The following is a 23,727-nucleotide window of genomic DNA, read 5'->3' as shown; positions in this document are numbered from 1 at the left end:
GCAATAATGTAGGAATTAATGCTCAGAAAAATAAGTCTTTGAGTACAACTCTTCACTTTCTAAAGGTGTGCAGTTAGGGCATTGCTCTTGAGGAGAGCCATCTGCAGAACAGCAACAATTCTCTCTGTGAGGGATTCATTTCAGGACCACAAAAAAACACTCATATTTTTTGCACCTTTCCAAAAGAGGGAAGGGAAAAGGCAGTCCTCAGTTATGTTTAGGTTCTGTGTTTTTTATAATTAGTCCCATTATACTGTGCTAATAGCTTCAGCAGCAGTAGGGGTGATGGTACATTGAGAAAAGGTCCAGCAGGGTTTGTAAGGAGAAACAATTTTTGTATTGGACAGATACAGCTGAAATAAGTGAATAGTTTTTGTGTACAAGGATTATTTCTTTAGTTTAGTTTCCCTAAAATTAGCTTTGTTTGTGAAGCACTCCAGGCACACAGTCTTTGTGTTCTTTCCTTTACCTCACTCATTACCATCCCTGGTGTTTTTTTTCCCCCAAGTTTATTTTCAGCCTCACATCACCATACTGTCACACACCACTTCTATTTGTACAGGCAGTGACAGATCAAAGTGGCCAGGATTGGGAAAGGCTACTAATAAAAGCTTCATTTGTCATTATTTGCCAAAACTCTGCTCCTAAGCATTCAACATGTTGGTGAGCTTATCTTCAAATCTGTTGTCACCAAAGGAAAATCTCCCTCTACCCCAGGCAAGTGCTGCTGGATCCTTTGTTGAGCTGATTCAACTGACTAACCCAGTGTCCTGGTTTCAGCAGAAAGCTATTCACTTTCTGGAGGATTTTCACTGTTGATTTTGAGGGTGTTCCCCCCCCTCCCATGATAGCAATTTCAATTACCTTACAAAAGAGTGGAGTGCACACTATAGCTACCAGGAGGTTACTTGCCCAACTGTTTCCTCTTGGGGACAATAAACCAACCCATTGGCTTGGCTCATCCTTGCATGAATTTGCCAGCCATCTCAGCAGCTTTGTCAAACACTGATAAAACAGGGCTTAGGGAGGTCTTTATAAGAGATTGGATAACATTTTGGCTTCAAGAAAGCAGATAACAGCTCACCTGAGTAATGATAAAGGACAGGTCTGTCACCAAGAACAGTTGATAGCCCCTGTGTCTCAGACACATATATGAGCTTGTGAACCAGGGAGGGTTTTTTTTTCCATGGAACTAATTGACTCAGAATTACTATTGGAGAGAAGGGATTTTGTACCTTGCTCAAACCAGGTAAAACAAACTACAGCTAAAGAGCAGAATCTGAGTGAACTCAGCAAGGGCAAACCTCAACCCATATCAACTCTGCCTGGTCTCAGCAATGATTTTATAACCCCGTTAAGTAAAATACACCTCTATTTGCAATAATCTCTTGTGACTCCGAGGCAATTAAAGAGAAACCCATACACTTTTGCACAATGACAGTCTGCAGTGGCTACAAATTGAAACTGAAAACTGAGGTTCGAAGCACAGTAAAATGCAAAGAAGCAGGATCATACAATCAGTGTCATGGGGACAAGACAAAGATACCACAGACCTCATCAGTTCCTGCATATAAAACATAAAGAACTGCGACACATATTTTTTGTAAGGTCACTGGGAACTTTTGGCTTGCTTTCAGAAAGTGTGGAGGCAAAGAAATAAATGTCATTGATAAAGAGAGGGAATGATGCTCTGCAGTCACATTTCATTAGAGATGCTTGATCAGAAATGGCAAAGCACATGCATATGTATGGAAAGTCCAGAAAAATGTAGATGCTTTTGGGAAAGCAAACAAACAGACAACACCAAAACAAAACTAAACCTCTGTTTCTTAATCCATAGAAACTGCATTAAAAAAGGCCAACACTGTTGTCCAACACATGCATTTTTTGCCTGCTGAAAGGGGTTATTCTTCGTACAACTCTTCTTTAAACAAGGGTATATTTACTCACTTGTAAACCTATAAATGATTCCATATATAACTTTGGGGATGTGAAAGCATGCACATTTTGAACCTAGAGATAGTGGAACAAGCACCACTTCCCTGCACAACCAGCCATCCGCTGAGGTGCATTCAGAGGTTCACGGTTCAGTGGAGACATTACCCTTTGACAACACCCATCCCCTGCAAAACCATTTGGTTGCTGGATGTGCAAGATTTTCCTGTCACTACAGCTTCCACCTCCTGGGGGAATCTTGTGCACTTTTTGCTGAGTGCTGCTGTGTACAAAGGGTCTCAATGGGGATGCAAGTGTTAGGGGTCTACATCACCCGTGCAGGACCAGTGCTGCATGTTTTCATGGCCGTGACATGTGGCTGCTATGGAAACTTTGAGTCACTTTGTGCCACTAAACCTCTGGTGGACAGGAGGCCTGATGTAACACTGGGGACCGGCCCCATTGGCCTGCCCCTCTTTGCAGGGGACTTCTCTGAGTGTGGAAGCCTAGGGCTGGGTAGCAGGGCAGGGGATCTGGGCAGGAGGCTGTGCTTTGGGGAGAAGGATGCTCTCAGGACTTCCTTTGGATAGGACATCTTTCAGGGTTGGGGATGCCTTCCAGTGAGGATGGTGCCCTTTGTGGAGGAGGATGATCTTTGGAAAGGACATTCTCTGGGGAGGTGGACACCTTTGGGGAGAAAGACATAATGATCAGAAGGCTGGCGCATCCCTCCTATGAAGACAGGCTGAGAGAGCTGGACTTGTTCAGCATGGAGAAGGGTCTGGAGAGACCTTAGAACAGCTTCCAGTGCCTAAAAAGACTACAAGAAATCTGGAGAGGGGCTTTTCAACAAGGGCAGGTAGTGATAGGACAAGTGGGGATGGCTTTTAAACTGAAAGAATATCTATTCTAAAATGAAGATTTAGACTAGATATAAGGTTCTTCCCTGTGAGAGTGCAGAGGCGCTGGCACAGGGTGCCCAGAGAAGCTGTGGCTGCCCCATCCCTGGCAGTGTTCAAGGCCAGGTTGGACACAGGGGCTTGGCGCAAGCTGCTCTAGTGGAAGGTGAAGTTGTGAACTCGGGAGGCAGGGAAACAAGTAGCAGAACGAATGTAAAGAGCAGTGAATGCAGTGACAGGACAAGGGGAAATGGCTTTAAACTGAAAAGGAAATTTGTAATAGATATAAGACAGAAGTTCTTCCCTGTGAGGGTGCTGAGGCGCTGGCACAGGGTGCCCAGAGAAGCTGTGGCTGCCCCATCCCTGGCAGTGTTCAAGGCCACGTTGGACACAGGGGCTTGGAGCAACCTGCTCTAGTGGAACTGGATGAGCTTTAAGGTCTCTTCCAACCCAATCATTCGGTGATATCCCTGCAAGGTGGGTGAGGGCCCATCACCGTGTCACGGCCCCCAGAGCGGACACCACAGCTGAACACATGGATACACAAACACCCCTAGGCCTTCCCTCCACCCCCCGCGACCTTCAGCCCTCCGGGATGGCAGCTTGGAGGCCCGGCCCCGCCCCACCACCTCCCCGCCCCTGCTCCTGGCCCGCCCCGGGACGGCAGGGCCGTGCCTGGCAGGGAGGCCACGGCGGCCGGGCCCATTCCGTTGTCGGAGGGCGGTGGGAGCAGCGCCATGGTGGGACGGGCGCTGTGGGCCGCGGTGCTGGCGCTGCTGGCGGTGCTGCCCGCGGCGGTGCGGGCCGACACGCCGGCCAACTGCTCCTTCACCGACCTGCTGGGCTCCTGTGGAGCTGCGTGTGTGGCGGAGCGGCGGCCGCCACGGCAACTGCTCGCAGGCGGGTGAGACCGCGGCGGGGTCCCGGCGTTGGCACGGCCTCAGGGGGTAGCGGGTGTGTGTGTCCCTATGGGGGGGAGCGGCCGGAGAACCGAAGCGGGCAGCGGGGAAGAGGGTTCCTGTCTCGGTCATAGCGGCCCCGCGCACCCCGCGGTAGTGCTGGAGGGGTCCCCGGCGCTGGGTGACCGCAGCGGGCAGCGCTGTTATCTTTCCGCTTCAGTTTTGTTTGGTTTGAGGCCTCTTCATGAGCGCCCCTTGTTCACTTCTTCCTCCCTCGCAGCCCGCAGGCACCGTCAGCCCTTCCTGGAAGCGGCTGCTCAGGGGCAGAGTGAGGTGGTTGTGAATGATACCTCACCAGGGCCGGCTGTGAGAGCTTGTGGCAGCCTGGAAATAGAAATACCATTTCTTTTGAGGGGATAATAGTGGTGAGGAATTGCTACTTAATCTTTGTATGTCGATGTTACTTAAAAATTAATAGATACTTTTTATATGGGAGGACAAATCTCATGGAGAACGGCTGAGGGACTGAGGGGGTTTAGTCTGGAGAAGGGAAGGCTCAGGGGGGACCTTATCGGTCTCTATAACTGCCTGACAGGAGGTTGTAGTGAGGTGGGGTTGGTCTCTTCTCCCAAGTAATGAGAAATAGGCCAAGAGGAAACGGCCTCAACCTGAAGCCGAGGGAGGTTTAGAGTGGGTATTAAGAAAGATTTCTTCACAGAGAGGGTGCTCAGGCATTGGAACAGGTTGTACCCAGAGCAGTGGTGGAGTCATTGTCCCTAGAAGTGTTCAAAAACCGCTTACATGTGGCCCTCAGTGCCATGGGGTTAGTGGTGGCCTTGGCAGTGCTGGGGTAAAGGTTGGACTTGATCATCCTGAAGTTGCCTTTTCCAGCCTGGTTGATTCTATGATTTTTCTGGATCATCTGCTCTTTGATCAGATGAGACGGGTTCAGTGGGAGCAGTGGAGGTCAGGTGGGTGGTGGAGGGAGTCACTGGTGTGAAGGAGCATGGAGTGGGTGATACTTCATCCTGGATGTTTAGGGGGAGATGCAGTGTATGAGTGACACAGAGTATGAGTCGTGTGTAGCTGTATAGCAAGTTATGTTTAAATAAGCTGATGTTTCCCAGTAACAGTTGTTCGGTGCTGATAGCTTAATGTGCAAATACTGTCTAGCGGTGGCAAAAATGAGTACATATACCCACTGGTAGATACGTGGAGTCCCTGAAGTGTGTTTGCTTGATGCCTTTTTTGCAGAAGACTGTTCAACAAGTGTGTTTTAGCATCTCTCTTGGAATAAAATAAATGTTGTAATGTAATGATTTTTAATTTTTGTCTCTTCCATGCAGTAATCATGCAGTAATGCCTGTATTTCTTGCAGGGCCTGTGGAAAGAAGGTGCTTGTGAACTTTCAGAAGTTAGATGTGGCTCAGGATAGTCTGGGAAACTATGGTTTCTTCACTCTGATTTACAATCAAGGCTTTGAAATGGTGCTAAATGACTACAAGTGGTTTGCATTTTTTAAGGTGAGTTAACCTGTAGTGTTCTGCATCACTGACTGTTGCTAAAATGGCCTGTAGTTACCCTTCTCCTTAGTCCCTGAGTGCCACCATGGGGCAGTTGGGATGCTTGGTTATCTTTGGCTCTAAGGTTTGTCTGGATTACCAGATAAAGGACTTTTATCAGTGGCAGCGTAGGGAGCAGAGGGAAGGGAGAGGTATTTATATTCCACAGTGGGTATTGTCTGAAAACTGTTACAGATGCTGAATGCTTTCCCCTTCTGGGCATGCTTGAACTATTGAAAGTCTTCACGAAACTAACTCTTCTGGTAGCCTGGACTTGTTTCTTTTTTATCAGTTTTCTTCCTGACAGTGCAGACCCAAATGAAATAGCAAACATCGCTGCTTTTCTCTTCTCTTAAAGCTGTTCTCAAATGCATGGAAACTTTAGAAAGTCCATCTGCTCTCCTTGCTGGAGGATTTCTAATATCTTTAAATTTTATTCCATAATACTACTTTAATGTCTAAGGAACCCTTCTGCTGCCTTCTGCTCCTTATTCTTTTGGACCAATGCTGTTATCTCCAGTCCCTGTTAATGACTTCAAATCAAGCTGAAAACAGTTCTGATTGATAGGCAAATAATAGGCAGGGGAAAACCCACTTGCTGAGGAGTGCCCTGGTGCTGCTATGATGAGTGGCTTGATGCAATCTGCAGGATGACTTTGCTACCTGAGAGACAGACATTTTGTGGAGCAAGACTGCTCAGTTGGTGAGTGCAGTCCTAAGCAGAAGCAGTGAACATGTTGTGTTGTTTCAGGACGTACTATCTTGTGTCTAGCTTCAGATGAGCTGCTATTAATCACCCAGGCCTTGTCCAAGCATGGAATCTCTGAACCTTGGCTAGCAGTAAGGAGGGTAAAGAAATGACTTTTGCTTTAAATTGTCTTCCTGGGAGCCACTGTAAGTGGTTTATTTCACAGCAGCTATTTTCAAGTCAGTGTTTTCAGATGTTAACAAAAGTGAGTGATCCAGTCTTCCAGAACTGTAATCCTTACTGAATAAAAATGATGTATGAGGCTCCAGTTTAATTGCAACTTACTTCATGCTGATTTGAACTTACTTAAGGGAAAGGACTGTGTAGGTTGTTTTACAGGACTAACGGTGGAATTGTTTACATGCTGTTTGTTCTGGGTTAACCCCAGTAGGCAGCTAAGTGCCACGCAGCCGCTCACTTATTCCCTTCACAGTGGGATGGGGAAGTGTAGAAGTATGAAAACTTAAGGGTTGAGATAAAAGTACTTTAATCGGTAAAGCAACAGCTGCACATGCAGGCAAAGCAAAATAAGGAATTCATTCACTACTTACCACCAGCAGGCAGATGTTCAGCCATCTCCAGGAAATCAGGGCTTCATTATGCATAACTCTTACTTAGGAAGACAGATGCCATAATTCTGACTGTCCCCACTTTTCTCCTTCCCCCAGCTTTTATTGCTGAGCTGACATCATACGGTGTGGAATATCCCTGTGGTCAGCTGGGATCAGCTGTGCTGGCTGTGTCCCCTCCCAGCTCCTTGTGGTCCCCAGCCCACTCGCTGGTGGCGTGGTGTGAGGAGCAGAAAAAGCCTTGACTCTGTAAGCTCTGATCACCAATAGCGAAAACATCCCTATGTCATCAATACTGTTTTAAGAATAAATCCAAATGTGGCACTATACGATCTACTATAAACAGAATTAACTATCTGACTAAACTAGAGCATTCACAAGTAAAACTTGTTAAAATACAAAGCTTTGGTGTAAAATCCTGTGTCTTATACTTGAGCAAACTGTGATGGACAAATACCTAATTGACATTCTCTCACCTGTATAAGGTAGTGATGCTAAATTGCTGTCATGCGCACCTCAAAAATTTGGCAGGTGATACAACAAGAGCTACAGCATTGAAGGGTACTCTGGGCAGAATTACTCTGAAGCTTCCCAGGCAGGGACACCTCTGAGAGCTTCCGTGTAGTGGTAGGGCCTGCATCAGAAGTGATAGGAATTCCTGCCTCCCTGAGCACAGTGGGGCACTGTATGTTGCAGCATTGTCCATGAGCTCAGGCTTGAGGTGTTCTCTCTGGCAGGTGGAATTCAGCAGTCTATTGCTTGCCTTTATGGGCTCATCTGAGGAGAGTATGGTTAAGCTAGCAGGCTGAGAATCCCTATATTGGTATTTTGCACTGAATGCAAATTTGTCATGGTAAGCACTTGAGATAAGTGTTGATTGTCAAACTAATTCTTAAATGTGAGGAATTTAATCATAGGAACAGTAAGTGGCCTGCTCTGGAATATAAATGGATCTGTAGGACACCAACTTTGAGACAGTTGAGAGTCACTGAAGGCTTTGCTCCTGCTATCAATGTCATGTGAAATACATTCCTGGAAGATGAGCACTATGTCAAGTGACTAATAATCGCTGATCTGGTATATTACTCTGTGTTTATGAAAATGTAAATGCATTGATTTGCAAGAGTACTCTTAAACAATATTCTATGAAGTTTTGGTACAATTTAGCCTGGAAGGAACTTCTGGATATCATATGATCCGACTTGCTGCTCAAAACAATAAATTGAATATCCACCTGAGCAGCAGCAATGCACAATTAATTGCATTTCATGATCACGACTGTGTCTTAGCTTTTATAGACAGATCAATGAGTAGTTTCGCAGTTGCTTTTGGTATTTAGAAATAGCAAACTTGTTTGGCTCATTGGTCACTAGTAGGGAATCCATTAGCAAGACACGCTTAAATAAAAGCCTTCCTTCCCTAGATATCACAGAGAGAATTAGAGCCACATTCAGTTACCCTGTCTATAATTTTGCTGCTATAAAGGAAACAACAAAATACCAAGATGGAAGTATAATCATAGAATCATAGAATAGTTAGGGTTGGAAAGGACCTTAAGATCATCTAGTTCCAAACCCCCTGCCATGGGCAGGGACACCTCACACTAATATCCAAGAAGCATGAGGAAATACCACAGCATTTAATGTATTTTCTGCTGCAGACAGCAAGTTGACCAGTTGACTTTATTAGGCAAGAACTTGCAATACCAATATTCGGCAAAACTGTTGTTTCACAATTGCTAGTGGGGACCTGGGGCAAAAAAAGTGGTTCCTAATGAACTGCTTGACCTTATGACATATTTAGATGTATATCTGTTTACTTTCAATCCAGTAAATATTGCATTACATATTAAATAGAAATGCAAAAGATCTAGTCCTGGTATAAGCTAAAAATGGGTTTTCTTATACCAAATGCAGTTTGTGCTCTTTTAGGACCTATCCCATCATTTTCTGCTGTAAACTTTGTAGGGGAAAAGTAACATATTCAGAACAATGCATGCTTCAAAGGTTTTTGGAGAGTGATTGCCTGTTGTTTAAAATGCTCCTACTGTTTTACCTGAAAGCAAAATAAACGCAGCAGACTTCATTTGCTTAGTGTTGGTCATAATTAAGAAGTCCTTGGAGTAAAATAGGGGTAGGTATTGCTTAGTGTTGGTTGTAATCAAGAAGTCCTTGGATAGAATAGAATACTAATTGGCAAGGGCCTTCCTCCCTAGAAATGCAGCAAGAGGAAAGCATAAAAGCAATTTTAGACTATTTCTTAGCCTTGATTGCTGTTGAGAATGTAGAAGGTCATTAGACAAAGTCCTTTTGGAATTCATGGAAAGGAAGAATTATCTTTGCTGGCAGTCTCTTGCTTTACACCAAGAAGGTGTAGAGCTGATATGTTTAATAGGGAGTAATTTGTTATTGTTTTAATATTTGGTAAAATGACTTAATTTCACTCTAAAATAACCTTACAATGTGAACGCTGTTCTGGAGTTACTTCTTGATTTTGGAGTAACATTTTGATTCATGGAGCAGTTTGTGACAGTAGTGCAGCCATGATACAGAAAACCATGTACCTCGTCTTCAATGGCTGTGGGTTTGGGCTTGTCAGGAAAGTATGAATTGCTTAAAGACCACTCTTAAATTTTAAAGGTTACAAAGCAGATAAAGCATCCTGATTTACCTATGATGGTGCTTTAACTCTCTATTCTACCATTCAACAGAGAGGATGGAGTTACTAGGCAAAATGAACAGCAGTATTCAAGCAAATACAGTACATCATGTGTTCCAAGCATAGAAGTGCTACTGATGCTAATTGAACCTCCCGCGTATTTTTGCTTAATATTAAAGAATCAAGCTATTGATTACTAACAAGAATGGCTTGTCTAAGTGGTGGCTTTATTAAGAGCTGCAGTGCTGTGTTGGCTATAGGCACAGCGATGGTGATACATATTTTGGTGGGTTTTTAATAGCCCTTTGTTCCTGTGGCTTATTAAACAGACACCCACTAAAATTTCTTTAGCGCCTCACTGCCTTTAAAAGTTATTTGTTCTTTCATTTGAGAATGGTGGGGGAAATGACTTTCCATACCAAAGGAGTGAATTGGCTGAGCTTATCAATGTATTTTTTCCTCCGTTTGCTATAATAGCTTAAGTAAAGATGCTGTAACAGTGTTTTATTTTTAACTGTTGTACTTAGACTTGTCCCTCGAGGCTTGCCAAGTTAAATGTGGCATCCTACTGCATTCTTGTGCTTCTCACAAGTTGTAGTTACTCTGCCTGGTGTTTGTTTGCAGCACAAGATAACTTGTTTGTTTTATGGGAATACTCTTGTTTCTTATTTAATGTGTACTGAAACATCCCTATACTGAACTTGATATGAAGTTAGTGTACTGACTCTTGGCAGAATCTTGAGCGTGTGCTTCTTCTGGATGATAGAAGGATTCTCCAGGGCTGTGCAAGATATCCAGCTTTAAAGATCGGGGGGCTGGTGGGATGTGGTGTCCCCCCAAAGGGTGTAAAAGAAATAGGAACAGCAAATATAAAAAGCTAGAGCCAGGCTGAAAGGAAAGTTTAGGCTAACTTGTTTCAGTTACTTGGTATCTTTCTGGTATTTAATGTTAAGACTACCACTTTTAAGGGAGACAGTCTTGTAAGACTTTCACTGTTTGTCCATTAACCTAAGTGGTAGGATTTCTGACTTTTGAGAAGTCCAAGGGACACAGTCTTGTAAAATTCTCACTGTTTGTCCATTAATCTAAGTGGTAGTATTTCTAATTTTTGAGAAGTCCGCTAGTAAAGACAAAAAGTCTGTAATTTCTTTATATTAAAACATTAGCATTATTTCAGCAAAAATAAATAGATTATAGGATATTCCACTACCCAAGTTACTAATCTTTTCCAGAATTCAACAAGGGCAAGTGCAGAGTCTTGCATCTGGGAAGAACAACCCCATGTACCAATACAGGTTGGGGGTTGACCCTGCTGGAAAGGAGTGAAGGGGAAAGGGACCTGCGGGTCCTGGTGGATAAGAGGATGAGCCAGCAGTGTGCCCTTGTGGCCAAGAAGGCAAATGGCATCCTAGGGTGCATTAGAAAGTGTGTGGTTAGTAGGGCAAGAGAGGTTCTCCTCCGCCTCTACTCTGCCTTGGTGAGGCCACATCTGGAATATTGCATCCAGTTCTGGACCCCTCAGTTCAAGAAGGACAGGGAATTGCTTGAAAGAGTCCAGCGCAGAGCCCCAAAGATGATGAAGGGAGTGGAAGACCACCCTTATGAGGAGAGGCTGAGGGAGCTGGGTCTCTCTAGCTTGGAGAAAGGAGACTGAGGGGTGACCTCATCAGTGTTTCCAAATATGTAAAGGGTGAGTGTCAGGATGATGGAGCTAGTTTTTTTTTTCAGTGATATCCAGTGATAGGACAAGGGGCAATGGGTGTAAACTGGAGCATAGGAGGTTCCATGTTAACATCAGGAAGAACCTCTTTACTGTAAGAGTGACAGAGCACTGGAACAGGTTGCCCAGGGGGGTTGTGGAGTCTCTTACATTGGAGATATTCAAGGCCTGCCTGGACAAGTTCCTGTGTGATGTACTCTAGGTTACCCTGCTCTTGCAGGGGGGTTGAACTAGATGATCTTTCGAGGTCCCTTCCAAACCTTGGTATTCTGTGACTTGGTGACATCTTTGCTCCCTTTTTACCTCTCTTCCCCAGCTTGCCAAATTTGGTTAAAAACAAGGACTGTTGTTCTGACATAACCAGTATCTTAGTTGAACTTAGTTAAGCAGCGATATGCAGCTGCTGCATCCCTGAAATGTAGATCTGAAAGCCTAAATGTCTGAATTACAGGATGTTCCCTAGAGGAAAGACTGTGTATCTGTAGTTGATATTTGTCTGCATTTTATGTTGGATAGCAAGATGCAGTTGTTTGTTCTGGTAATAGCATCTTCTGTATTTTGTACAGTAGGGCATCTGCAAGTCTGCAGTCCTGTTCTAATTAAGAATGTGCATCCCATATTAAAATGCACAGGCACATTTGTAAATTTGATGACAGAATGAGCTGTTAGTCTTTCCACCAGGCTTAATGTATAGGCTAGTCCTGCCTCCTGGAACTTGGTTTATTGCCTGAACATTGCTTAAAATTAGAATAGATGGAAAAGAGAACGGGATGGCACCCTGTGTGTGTAGTACTGCTGAATCCCTGTTAAAATGTTGTGTCCAATAAGGTCTTCATATTTGCTTTCATACTTGCTTTCCTCTCAGGGTTCTGTACAATTTTAAAGATAGCATTAAGGAATTAATTTTTTTTTTTTACCAGGACTAGAATTGAACATGCAATTTGATTATGTGATGACAACTAACAGAGGAAAAACTTGACTAAAAAGCTTACTTAGGTTAAGGTATCTAAAAGCAAGTCTTGAAATTTAGGTACACAAAGGCTTTTAAGGTTAATGCTGTTGTTGCTTGGCTAAATTCTAGCATTAGGTGAAGTCACAGGTGTCAGACGTGAATATGCATTTGAAATAGCATTAAAGCTTACTGTTTTCAAACCTCAGAATTTGAACTAAGAATACAGTTTGGGTGCCTTTCTACAAGAGTTGTTCCAGATTGGTCAGATCACTGGATGGAGTGGTTTTTTTTTGCATTGGCTGATGAAATTATCGCATGGGACATGGCTGCAGTGGTCTTTTATTAACATAAAAATTAAAACCCATCTTCTTCAGTCAGCAGAGGAAATGCCTGCAGCAGTTGTCCATCAGTTGCTGGTGATCAGAGCTGTGTGGCTGTAGTCCTCCATGAAGGATGCTGTTCTATGATGGATTCTGCAGACGTGCTGGATGCAGTGTGAGCATCTTAGATTGAGTCTGAATTGTAATCTGCATTCACCTGAGTCAGCAGTTGTTCATCCAGCCATGTCACACCCCTGTATGACTGTTGGTTGTTGGTTCTCTAAAACTGATGCAGTTGGATTTGGTATATTTTATCAGTCAGAGCCCTTCTCTGGCAGCAGTAAGAAACAGTGCTTTGGTTTTACCACTGAAAGAGTGATCTCATGGTTTACTTTCTGATAGTATGTGGTGTCATTGCTCTGGCACTGATGACGTTGCTGTCTCATTTTAGGTCCTCTAACCTACTGGGGAATTAACTACCTTGTAATAATTAAGCATATGCCAATGGCAGGGTGTTGGAACTAGATGATCTTAAGGCCCTTTACAACCCTAACCATTCTATGATATGATTCTATGATAAGTACTGGGGTTTTATAAAGGTTTCTCAGCCAGTTCTCTGATTCAGTGGCCCTCTGTTAAAAGTCGGGGGGGGGGGAGGGAGACAGAAGGGGGAGTGGGCGGCCCAGGGAGGAGGGAGAAGCAAATTGTGACCTTATGGGCATATTTTCATTTCCTAGTGGAAAATGGCTTTTGGAGTTCAATTTCCCTTTATCCAGATGTCATTGGTGGGCTATGGTCTTAAAGTCTCCCATGTCCCCTTTTAAAGCCGGTTCAATAGCAGTTTACAGTCTGCCAGCCTACAGAAGGGTAGGCTGATTAATTTTATGGTTCTACACAGACCATCTCTTTATCTCTTGTTTATTTTGAAGCATTGCCACGGACTGTCCCCTCACCTCCTTCCTAATTTTGCTATGTTTGAACTGAAAGAACAGTGTAAGAAACTTGCTAAATTCACTTTTCTGAAAGTTGCTCAAATGGTGTGGATAATGTTCAGGTTATAGAATCATTAGGGTTGGAAAGGACCTTCAGATCATCTAGTTCCAACCCCCCTGTCCTGGGAAGACACTCAAGGTTCTGTCCAACATGGCCTTGAACACTGCCAGGAATGGAGCATTCACAACTTCACAACTTCCATTCCAGTGCCTCACCACTCTTACAATAAAGAACTTCTTCCTTAGATCCAATCTAAATGTGCCCTGTTTAAGTTTCGACCCATTACCCCTTCTCCTGTCACTACAGTCCCTAATGAAGAGTCCCTCACCAGCATCCCTATAGCTCCCCTTTAGATACTGGAAGGCTGCTCTGAGGTCTCCACGCAGCCTTCTCTTCTCCAGGCTGAACAGCCCCAACTTTCTCAGCCTGTCTTCATACAGGAGGTGCTCCAGTCCCCTGACCATCCTCATGGCCTCCTCTGGACTTGTTCCAACAGTTCCATGTCCTTTTTATGTTGAGGACACCAGAACTGCACACAGTACTCCAAGTGAGGTCTCACAAGAGCAGAGTAGAGGGGCAGGATCACCTCCTTTGACCTGCTGGTCACGCTCCTTTTGATGCAGCCCAGGATACGGTTGCTTTCTGTGCTGTAAGCACACACTGAAGCTGGTTCATGTTCTTTTTCTCATCGACCAACACCCCCAAGTCCTTCTGCACAGAGCTGCTCTGAATCTCTTCTTTATCTGTCTGTATCTTAAAAAAAAAACCCCAAAAGGCAGTAAATTTAATCTCCAGAAAAAGGAGAGGGATTTCTTGGAGGAGAAAAAAAAAAAGTTGTTATAGATTGCTGTCTAGCAGATAATTCATTCTTTTTTCCATGAAGATAAGTCGCAAATCTGGCTTCTACATTTGGGTTCACTTTCTAGGCAAAACAATTAGCACAGTTAATACTGATAACTAATGTGTGTTTATTGCAAAAAGTGCAAGTCAGAACCTGTTTGTCTTTGATAAAGATCAGTTTCTTTATCTGCTCAACCTCTGTAGAGGTATTTGGCCACTTGCTCTGAAACACAGGCAAGAAGCAGCTCGGTGGCTGGTGACTACTGCTATTCCAGCAAATGCATCTACTCAACACAAACATAACCTCTTCTCATTGCAGTACAAACAGGAAGGACAGAATGTAACCAGCTACTGCAATGAGACTCTACCAGGATGGGTACATGATGTACTTGGCCACAATTGGGCTTGTTTCACTGGACAGAAGATTTCTTCATCTCCCTCAGATGTTCACATAAATGAGCTACCTCTCCAGAAACTCAGGGGAAGGTAAGCAAGAGATAAGTGACCTTTGGACTAAAATGCTTGGTAACTGTGCTTCAGGTTTCAGCTAAAACCATATGGACCAATTCTGATACTGAGGGCAAAGTTAATGCCAGTAATAGTGCTGGGAATAAACCTGAATGCATAAAAATTGAGGAGGGTGTGCCCATCACATCACTCAGTTTCACCTTCAGTCTGTGGCAAAGCCCAATTACAAATCTGGCATGTCTTAAGATGATGATTGTACCATTCTAGTTAGTCTGAAATTTCCTTGATCAAACAATTACATGTTTTTATCAGTACGTACCAGAATACTCTTCCAGTTTTAAAGAGTTTTCTGCATTCAGTTTAGAGAACACAATTACCTTTCAATCCCAGTCCTTTTCTTACTGTTTTGTTTGTTCATTTTTGTTTGCAGACTTTCAAGCAGACCTTTTGTGCACAACTTTGACTTCGTAAATGCTATTAATGCTCAGCAGAAGTCCTGGAGAGCAACAAGGTACAAGGAGCATGAACACTTTTCCCTGGAAGACCTGACCAGAAGAGCTGGAGGTCTCTATTCCAGAACTCCAAGGTACTAAAGTCTTTTGTTTTGCCATAAACCCTACTGCTGCAGAGAATCTGCTTATGTGTATCCTGGCTTTTTCTAGCTGTGTTTTTGGCTTATATTTCAGCTGTTTAATCAAGACTTTTCAGTTCATTTTCGTGTAGTGCCCACATGTCTTCAATTGAATGATTATTCTAACCACCTGTTTCTCAAGCAGTCGAGACAAACAGGGTCATCTACCCTTTAATCTTGCCCAGTAATCCACTACTGAATTCATATGTACAGGGAAGAAGTGAAGATGGTCTCAAGTTGTCATCTCACTCTCCTGTCTACCTATCAGCTGCTTGCCATAGTCAGGAGTTTCTGCTTAACTGTCTTCCTGATTCTGCTGGTTCATAACTGCAGTTAAAAAGCAATGAACAGCATTCTGCTATTAAACAGAATTTTACTCAAGATTTTCTGTAGGTATTCCCTTGGTTATTTTGATCATTTGCTATGTCTGCTGCTAAAGTCTTGTAACAAGAGCAGACTGTCTCATGAAGAAGCATGAAGCAGCCCTGAGAGTGCCTTCAGGGTCTTGTAGATCACATGGCAGAGAGTGGTGATGTGGATAAATGCATGATCCTGTACATTAATTTGAGAAATTGAGTTCTTTGATGTGAAGGTACCTTCCTTACAGCTGTTTTACCTTCTCTGTACTGTTGCTTCTTCCACTGATGATACTGCTGTGGGTAGGAATGCTACTTCGTCTAAACTGTGGCAATTGCTTGTTTGTGGAAGAAGGTTCTATTATACAGTAAAACTTCTGATTAGCTTGGGAGTATTATGCAGTTTATCATGGCTTCATTGTAAACTCAGGATTAACCTTGTTGTTGGTCTTAAATATAGTAATCTGTTCAGAAGCTCTGTTGCACCATGCAGTGCCATGACAGCATTTTGTTGGCCCTCTCATGCTTTCAGAACAGACTGCAGCGTCCGATGTTTGTGAGTGGTGTGATTTATGGGGCAAGCATCAGGTTATGTGAATGCTGAGTGCAAGAATCTCTTGGTTTGCTGATATATCATAGAATTATAAAATAGTTTGGGTTGGAAAGGACCTTAGGATCACCTAGTTCCAACTGCTTTGCTATGGGCAGGGACACCTTCCAGAAGACCAGGTTGCTCAAGGCTCTGTCCAACCTGGCACTGAATACTGCCAGGGATGGAGCATTTGCGACCTCCTTGGGCAGCTTATTTAGTGCCTTACTACTCTCACAGTAAAGAACTTCTTCCTTATATCCAATCTGAATCTCCCCTGTTTGAGTTTGAGCCCATTACCCCTTGTCCTATCACTACAGTCCCTGATGGATAGTCCCCATCTGGTAACCAGTATATAGGCATCACTTAGCTGCAAGTAGTAGGTAAGGATGAGTAACGTTAATATTTTAATAGTCACAGTAAAAACTTGCTCCAGGGAAGTCTCCAGGGTAAGTGGGACTGCAGTTATTGAAGTGTTGATGTGTCTGTGTCTGCAATTAAACAGTCTGTGGCTGCTGTCAGTGCATGCTGCCAAGGCACAGTACCTTCTGCAGTCAGATAACTTGTGATGGCAGAGGTATAAAATAGCTGTTGCAGAGCTGTCTTGTTACAGTTGTTGGAAGTCACCTCAGCACTTCAGATTAGTTCAGAAGCATTTGACCTCAGTGGCTTGTGGATACTCATAATGTGGTTCCCTCAGGGAAGGATTTGAGTAGGTCTTGCATCCTGCTGAAACTAATCTCTTGAGACTGACACCCACTCACCTTAGATGAAGTCTATTTCAAATTGTGCTTCAGTAAGTGTGAAGTGCAACTTGTAGCAGCCAGAAGATGACAACTGAGCGTTCTGTGACTAATTCTTTGACCAGAGTGTGATATGTTACTCACAAGCATTTTCTTTTCTTTAGACCAAAGCCTGCACCTCTAACACCTGAGTTACTCAAAAAAGTTTCAAGCTTGCCAGAATCCTGGGACTGGAGAAATGTGAATGGTGTCAATTATGTCAGTCCTGTTCGAAATCAAGGTAAAAAATGAAATGCCAAAACTCGGAATGAAATGCTGTAGCGATCCTTTGCTGTACTTTGTAATTTCCTGTTACCAAGTGGGTTTTGTCTAGTGTCTTGCAGTTGACAGATTACATCTTAACTACAGATAACCTGTGGAAACTGTGTGGAATCCTGGCTGACAACACTGTGCCAAAATTGGTGGTAGTACTGCCTTAGCCACTCAGCAGTGTCTCTTGCTGTGGAGTGAAAGCCAATTACCACAGTGCCCTGCATAAAGACAGCTGTTTTGTCCAAGCAGTCTCAGTCATGGTTCTCTGCACACTGACAGAACTGATGTACATTTAATTCTTTCCTTAATTACTGCTGATGGCAAATTATAATGCAATTTTCATGAATAAGCCTATGAAATTGTTTATACTGCCTCTAAATCTGATCACTCTGGTAACTTCAAGAACTGTATAGCTACTTGCACATGCACTATGAAAAGTGTAGGTAGGCACTGGTAAATATGGAATATTTGTAAAAACATTTATTTTGTCCCTGTGATAGGGAAGTATTTAACTTAAAGTAGACTTCAAAGGATATCATTCTGGTGTATGCTTATAGGGATTGCTTTTACAGCACTGTGGTGTAGGATATCTGAATTAGATGGTTACATACTGGTGGCCAGGAGTGGACTCAATGTGCCCCTTCCCTGTTCCACCACTGCCAAATAAACATGCATCTGTTGATACCTGTCTGGCTGCAACTTTGAGGGGAAGGGATGACTTAAATCACAGGCCCCTCATTTATAGCTTGGTGGTTCTGCCAAATACTGGTAGCAGAAGCAGCCTAGGAAGGCCTGTGAGTTCTAAGTCTAAAGCTGACACACATGGCATCACTGAAAGATGGTAACAGGAAATGATACAGATCTGTGTAGGTGCAAGTTCTGTACTTTCTCCTGGTGTAAACTGAATATCCCAAGGGCACTTTTACCTTCCAGGCAGGTGAACACTCCGTCCCAGACTTGCTTTTTCTCTCTTGTACTGCTTGAAAATTTCTCTAATGAGAACTAGTCTGTTGTTTCGAATAATAAAGCTGCCTACACTTTTGCTGTAATCTGAGAATCCATGCTGGGTATGTTAAATGTCTCTGAAATATGCATGCTTCTCTATTCAATTAGAATTTTAGCTTTCAGAGGGGAAAAAACCCTCCAGATGACCTTGTGCAAAATACTGCCGACATACAAACTAATTCTTGCTTATGGTAGCTTGTGTGATTTTTCTGAGTCATTGGATATCAATACTTCATTAAAATTACAGTATTAGAAGGTCTTAGTTGTATATTATTAAGGTTATTAGATGACTAGTTAGAAAATACCATAAGGGAAAAGGTTGCAAGCAGTAAGATGCAAGTTTTCTGGCACACGCAGAGAGAATTGTTTGAATTTCAAGATCATGACTCTACAGGTATCATAGAGTCAATGGTCTTTACCTGAGAAGAAACAAATGCATTGTCTGAAGTGGACAAGAATTGAAAGGGAAATATACATTCTCTGCAGAATACCTTGAGACATGTTGGGCTTCATGAAACTGCAGTTGTCTTGGACTGTAATATTTGCTGCCAGCATGTTAGCATCCCTGGTAGCATTTCATGTTGTCAAGAAAGTGAAAGATTGAGTTCTCAAGTTGTTTATAGAGCAGTAACTGCATCTTTGAGCCAAGAGATGTCATCTTTGAAGATAGCCTGATTGTTACTTGTTATCAACTTTACAGGCGGGAAAAGAAGAGAATCTACAGATATTGTTAGCCTCAGAGTGCAGTTCCAATTTCTTGCTGGCTTTTCTGCAAGCTTTTTCTGCAGATCAAAGTAGGTGAAAAGCCTTGTCAGCTGATTGTTCACTAGATGTGCTGTGTTTCCTTCTTACTGCTCATAATCTAACAGCCCTTTGCGGTGGAGTGAGAGGAATCTGATAGGGCTTAAGCTTTAATTGTCTCTGGAAGACAATTTATGGGAAGTCTCAGAAAAACAACTGCTCTCGCAGCTGTGCTGACTTTGCTGATACAGTGTGGTTGTGATGCTGTAGGCCTCATAAATAGGGCTTTGGTAGCAGGAAAGAAACGTAGCAACCACCCCAACAGACTTTGGACTGGAATGGTTATGTTAACTCTATTTTTTACATTTTTGCACACAAGATGCAACAAAGTGTTTTGCAGGGTGGCCCTTCTTGGATGTTGTGACTGTACAATGAGTGGGAGGCACCTTTCACTGCTTTGGTTTGCCCTGCTGGGCAAGAGCATTCATTTTCAGGCTGATTTTGCCCCTTCTCTTCAAAGACGTGTCTAACTGAGTGAAAGTGCAATTTCATGAAGTCTTGCTTTTGTAATAGCTCTGCTTTTATACACCTACACAGTTCAGGCGAAAGTATTTTGTTTTGTTCCTCAAGCCTCCCTCATTTTCATAGCTCTGCAATATTTTACTTTCCTACTGTCAGGAAACAAAAGGAAATCTGGCACCTTGGTGACAATCAGAAGATAAAATAGGATCTCATCCAAGTAATTGTTGTTCCCTGTCATGCTTGTCATTCCACTACCAAAGGTTTATAATATGCTATAGGAAGCTTCTAGGAAGTGAAGGGGCCTAAAACTAGACCCAGTACTAAATCTTGATGCAAAAGTAGAGAGACTTCACTCTGACAGGAAACAGAAGGGAAATTTCTGCAAAGCCAGTGTACATGTGCTTGGGAGGTAAGGGGAGTTCAGATGAATCCACTGTATCAAGGCTGCTGTTTGTGCCACTTGACTTCCAGAAGTTGGTTATTTTAGGAGTAGCTATAGAAGTGGAATATTTTTTTCAACTGGAAATTGCAGCAATAGATGCATTGTTAGGTAGAAATAATCTAAAAGGATATTGTCAACATTCACTTAAAGTAGATCACTGCCCCTCTTAGCATATGTACTCCGTAAAGGCTTATAGTTTAAGGTAGTAGTTTATTAGCTTTTTCAGCCCTGCTAATGTGGTCCCCATTGGTTCATTCTGAAGGAATAGCATAGCTCTTAAATGATGCTACTGGAAAACACTGTAGAGCAGTATGTTGTCTGTTACTGCCATTCAGAGGGACCTTGACATGTTTGGAAGGTGGGCTAGTGTTAACCTCATCAAGTTCAACAAGGCCAAGTGCAAGGGCCTGCACCTGGGTCAGGGCAAATCCCAAGCACTGCAGGCTGGGCAGAGACTGGATTTGAGAACAGCCCTGAGGAGAAGGACTTGGGTGTGTTGGTTGACAAGAAGCTCCCCATCACCCAGCAGTGTGCACCTGCAGCCCAGAAACCAGCTATGACCTGGGCTGCATCACCAGCAGCAGGAGCAGCAGATCAAGGGAGGGGATTCTCCCCCTCTACTCTTGTAAGACCCCACTGACAGTCCTGCACTCAGCTCTAGAAGCAACACCACAAAAAGCACATGGAGGTGTTGGAGCGAGTCCAGAGGAGTTCAGTGATTCTTGAATAAGCTCAGTGTTCCTTCAGAAGTTGTTATTAAAAAGTTTTTCGAATTGCATGCTTAGAGCTAAATGTATATTTAAAGTTTGAGAAGGGGATTGGTGGTGTTTGTTTTTAGTTTGGGGTTTTTTTTCTATCAGTGCTCAACTTCCAGTCACTGTCTGGTAGGTTTTGACACTTTTGAGGGGACTCTAGCAATAGCTGTAGCTGAGTGCAGCTGACTTGGCTTGTTTATGTTACTGACTGCTCTTCATGGTTCTTTTTTATCCTCTCCTCAGGCGCCTGTGGTAGCTGTTATGCATTTTCCTCCATGGGCATGCTGGAAGCAAGAATACGTATCCTCACAAACAACACTCAGAAACCGATCTTTAGTCCACAGCAGGTTGTGTCTTGCAGCCAGTATTCTCAAGGTAAGTACACTGGTGTATACAAAGACAACTTTCAGTAGTGAGAATGCTGTAGAAGGAGACTGTATATTAAAAACTTCTCTGCCTTCCCCATCACCCATGGTTTAGGTTTTGGTGTTTGGTTTATTTTATAAAAATAAATATTTAAAAATATTTTACAATATTAAAGAAAAATATATGCAGAAAATATTCCAGAGTTGTTAGCCCACCTTTACTGTAGGGATGGGATTGAACCAGGAGTAGGTGGTCTCATGCTGAGAATGTTACTGGATGGTACTGTAGATCATTGTGGGAGATGAGAAGTATCTAAGGAGTAGGACTAAAAATACAGCTAAATTGCAATTCATACCTGGGAAGAGTGGAACTAAATATCCTCCCGAGCCATAATCAGAGGGAGGAGGAGCATATAGGGTGGAGAAGATGAGCAAAAGCAATGTCTAAAGCTTTCTAAAGGACAGCGCCTGTGTTAGGACAGGTCATTTTACTGTATGTAGCTAACTGCTCTTCCTGATGGGGAATGCCAGGAGCATTTGGATAAGGTGGTGGTCCATGCATTAGTGTTTCCAGTATAGCTCTCACTGATGTGAATTTTATATTGTGTGTTTCAGAAAGCTAGCTATAGCTAACGGGAATATTAATGGAATGAAAACTGCAGTTTCTGTTTAATACTGTTTCTAAAAGTACTCCAGAAGATTCCAGTAGGAGAGTCTTCCACCTCAAATAACTGTCCAAGGACTAAGCAGATATGTTTTTGTTTAGGTTGCGATGGTGGCTTCCCATACCTCATTGCTGGCAAGTATGTACAAGATTTTGGTGTGGTGGAAGAGGACTGCTTCCCTTACACAGGCCAAGATTCACCATGCACTTTCAAGCGCAGCTGTTACCACTACTACACGTCTGAGTACCACTATGTTGGTGGTTTCTATGGAGGATGCAATGAAGCCCTGATGAAACTTGAGCTTGTTCAGCATGGCCCAATGGCTGTTGCCTTTGAGGTTTATAATGATTTTATGCTTTATAAAGAGGGGATCTACCATCACACTGGGCTTCAGGATCGCTTCAATCCTTTTGAATTGACCAATCATGCTGTCTTGCTGGTGGGCTATGGTACAGAGCCAGAAAGTGGTGAGAAGTTCTGGATTGTGAAGAACAGCTGGGGCACCTCGTGGGGAGAAGATGGTTACTTCAGAATCCGCCGTGGCACTGATGAATGTGCAATTGAAAGCATTGCAGTGGCTGCAACTCCTATTGCAAAATTATAAATGCAGAGGTCTTCATGCAGTGCCTTGTCCCCAGCTGTAAGAATATACTGATTGATAGGGACTGTGGTTAAAATCTGGCCCTTTACTTGAACAGGGGAGTTTTAATGATGTTTTCAGGAATAGAGCAGACAGTTTCCCTAGGTGAGAGGATGAACACTGTAAGCTCTTCTCTGTGCACTAGAGGCTTCCTCTTAAGTCTCACAGTAGATCACCTAGAATGCAGTGACTGTTTTGGTAACAGTGGTGATAGTTCTTCATCACTGGATATACATCTTCAGTCACCAGTTGTATTTTCTTCCTTGGTCAGTCTCGAACTTTGGATCTTAGAGGGAAGCATCTGCTATGATAATCAGTAACTACTTTGAAAGGACATTGTAGTGCCTTACTTCTCAGAAATCAGGAAATCACTGGAATTTAGAACCTGTGTTTTGGGGAGGGAAGGCGCAATTACACTGATTAAAAGGAGATTTTAAAGCTTTAAGTGTCTTACAAAAACTGCATGTCAAACCCTTATGACAATGAAAATCACTTCTACATTTCAGGCTGTTACTGAATGTTCCAGTTCTGCATTTTATTGCTATGCTTTCCAATTGATCATCTCAGAGTTCAATAAAAATTACCCCACTCCTAGAGGAGCTTGTTCTTGTGGAAGCAGTTGGTTCTTTCAGTCACCTGTCTTCAGTTGTGAACTTCCTGTTAAGCACTTTTTACTTTAGCAGGACCTAAAGTGGTGGGGAAGGAGGATGAGAGGTGAGAGGAACAAGGAATCATCCAGGGGAGACCAGGATTCTCACAGCAGGCACACCAAGCAAGTTGTCCAGGAGTCTGGTAGTCCTTGCTCTGGAGGTGGGACAGTTCATTGAGTAAATCAGCTAATTCCCCACTAATCCTGTTTAAGTTTTATCTTAACATTGCCTTGTTCCTTTCAAATACACAAGGTAGAAAAACAGAGAGTGGAATTGCAACACTTGGATAAATCATTTCTTGCTAGATGAATGTCAGCTGCAGCACAGTACTTGGTTAACACAGGGCTGGTCTTTGCTGATCTTCATATGAATAAATGGTGAGTAAAGGTGAGAGTTCCAGCTTCATGGGTAGATGACCTAGAATTTGGTAATCTTCTAATAAAATAATATGTGACCAAAGTAGTATTTTTATACACAAAATACAATCTTATGGTTTGGGTTTTGTTTTGAGGGAGTTTTTTTTTGTCTTTTTTTAGTGTGTAGAGAAATTTATGAAACATAGCAAAATGAGCTGTTGTCTGTAATCAAACTATCCCATTTAATGTAGATGGGAAAACTCCCTTTTATTTCAATAGCAGAATTTCACAAGAGCCACTTGACTCCAGTTGGCTCAAATTGGGTGGCAGGTGAAGGATAGCTTCACGGTTTTGGCTGGCTGTATTTTGTATTTTTGCCCAAAAGTACCAAG

At 43.0% G+C, this 23,727-nt stretch overlaps 1 protein-coding gene across 1 annotated transcript; it reads left to right on the top strand.

Moving 5' to 3' along the window:
• The first annotated feature begins 3,525 nt into the window (after window positions 1-3,525).
• CTSC (cathepsin C) lies at window positions 3,526-22,928 on the top strand. The gene is made up of 7 exons (XM_034059996.1): window positions 3,526-3,738; window positions 5,112-5,256; window positions 14,415-14,581; window positions 14,994-15,149; window positions 17,047-17,162; window positions 20,903-21,034; window positions 21,791-22,928. Exons 1-7 carry the CDS (start codon window positions 3,572-3,574, stop codon window positions 22,291-22,293), a joined length of 1,386 nt encoding a protein of 461 aa, XP_033915887.1. The 5' UTR covers window positions 3,526-3,571; the 3' UTR covers window positions 22,294-22,928.
• Window positions 22,929-23,727: the final 799 nt, after the last annotated feature.

Source organism: Melopsittacus undulatus, chromosome 2 (genome assembly GCF_012275295.1).
Source record: "Melopsittacus undulatus isolate bMelUnd1 chromosome 2, bMelUnd1.mat.Z, whole genome shotgun sequence".
Lineage (NCBI taxonomy): Eukaryota > Metazoa > Chordata > Aves > Psittaciformes > Psittaculidae > Melopsittacus > Melopsittacus undulatus.
The sequence above is the reverse complement of the archived record's forward strand: the minus strand, read 5'-3'. Positions and strand labels throughout refer to the sequence as shown.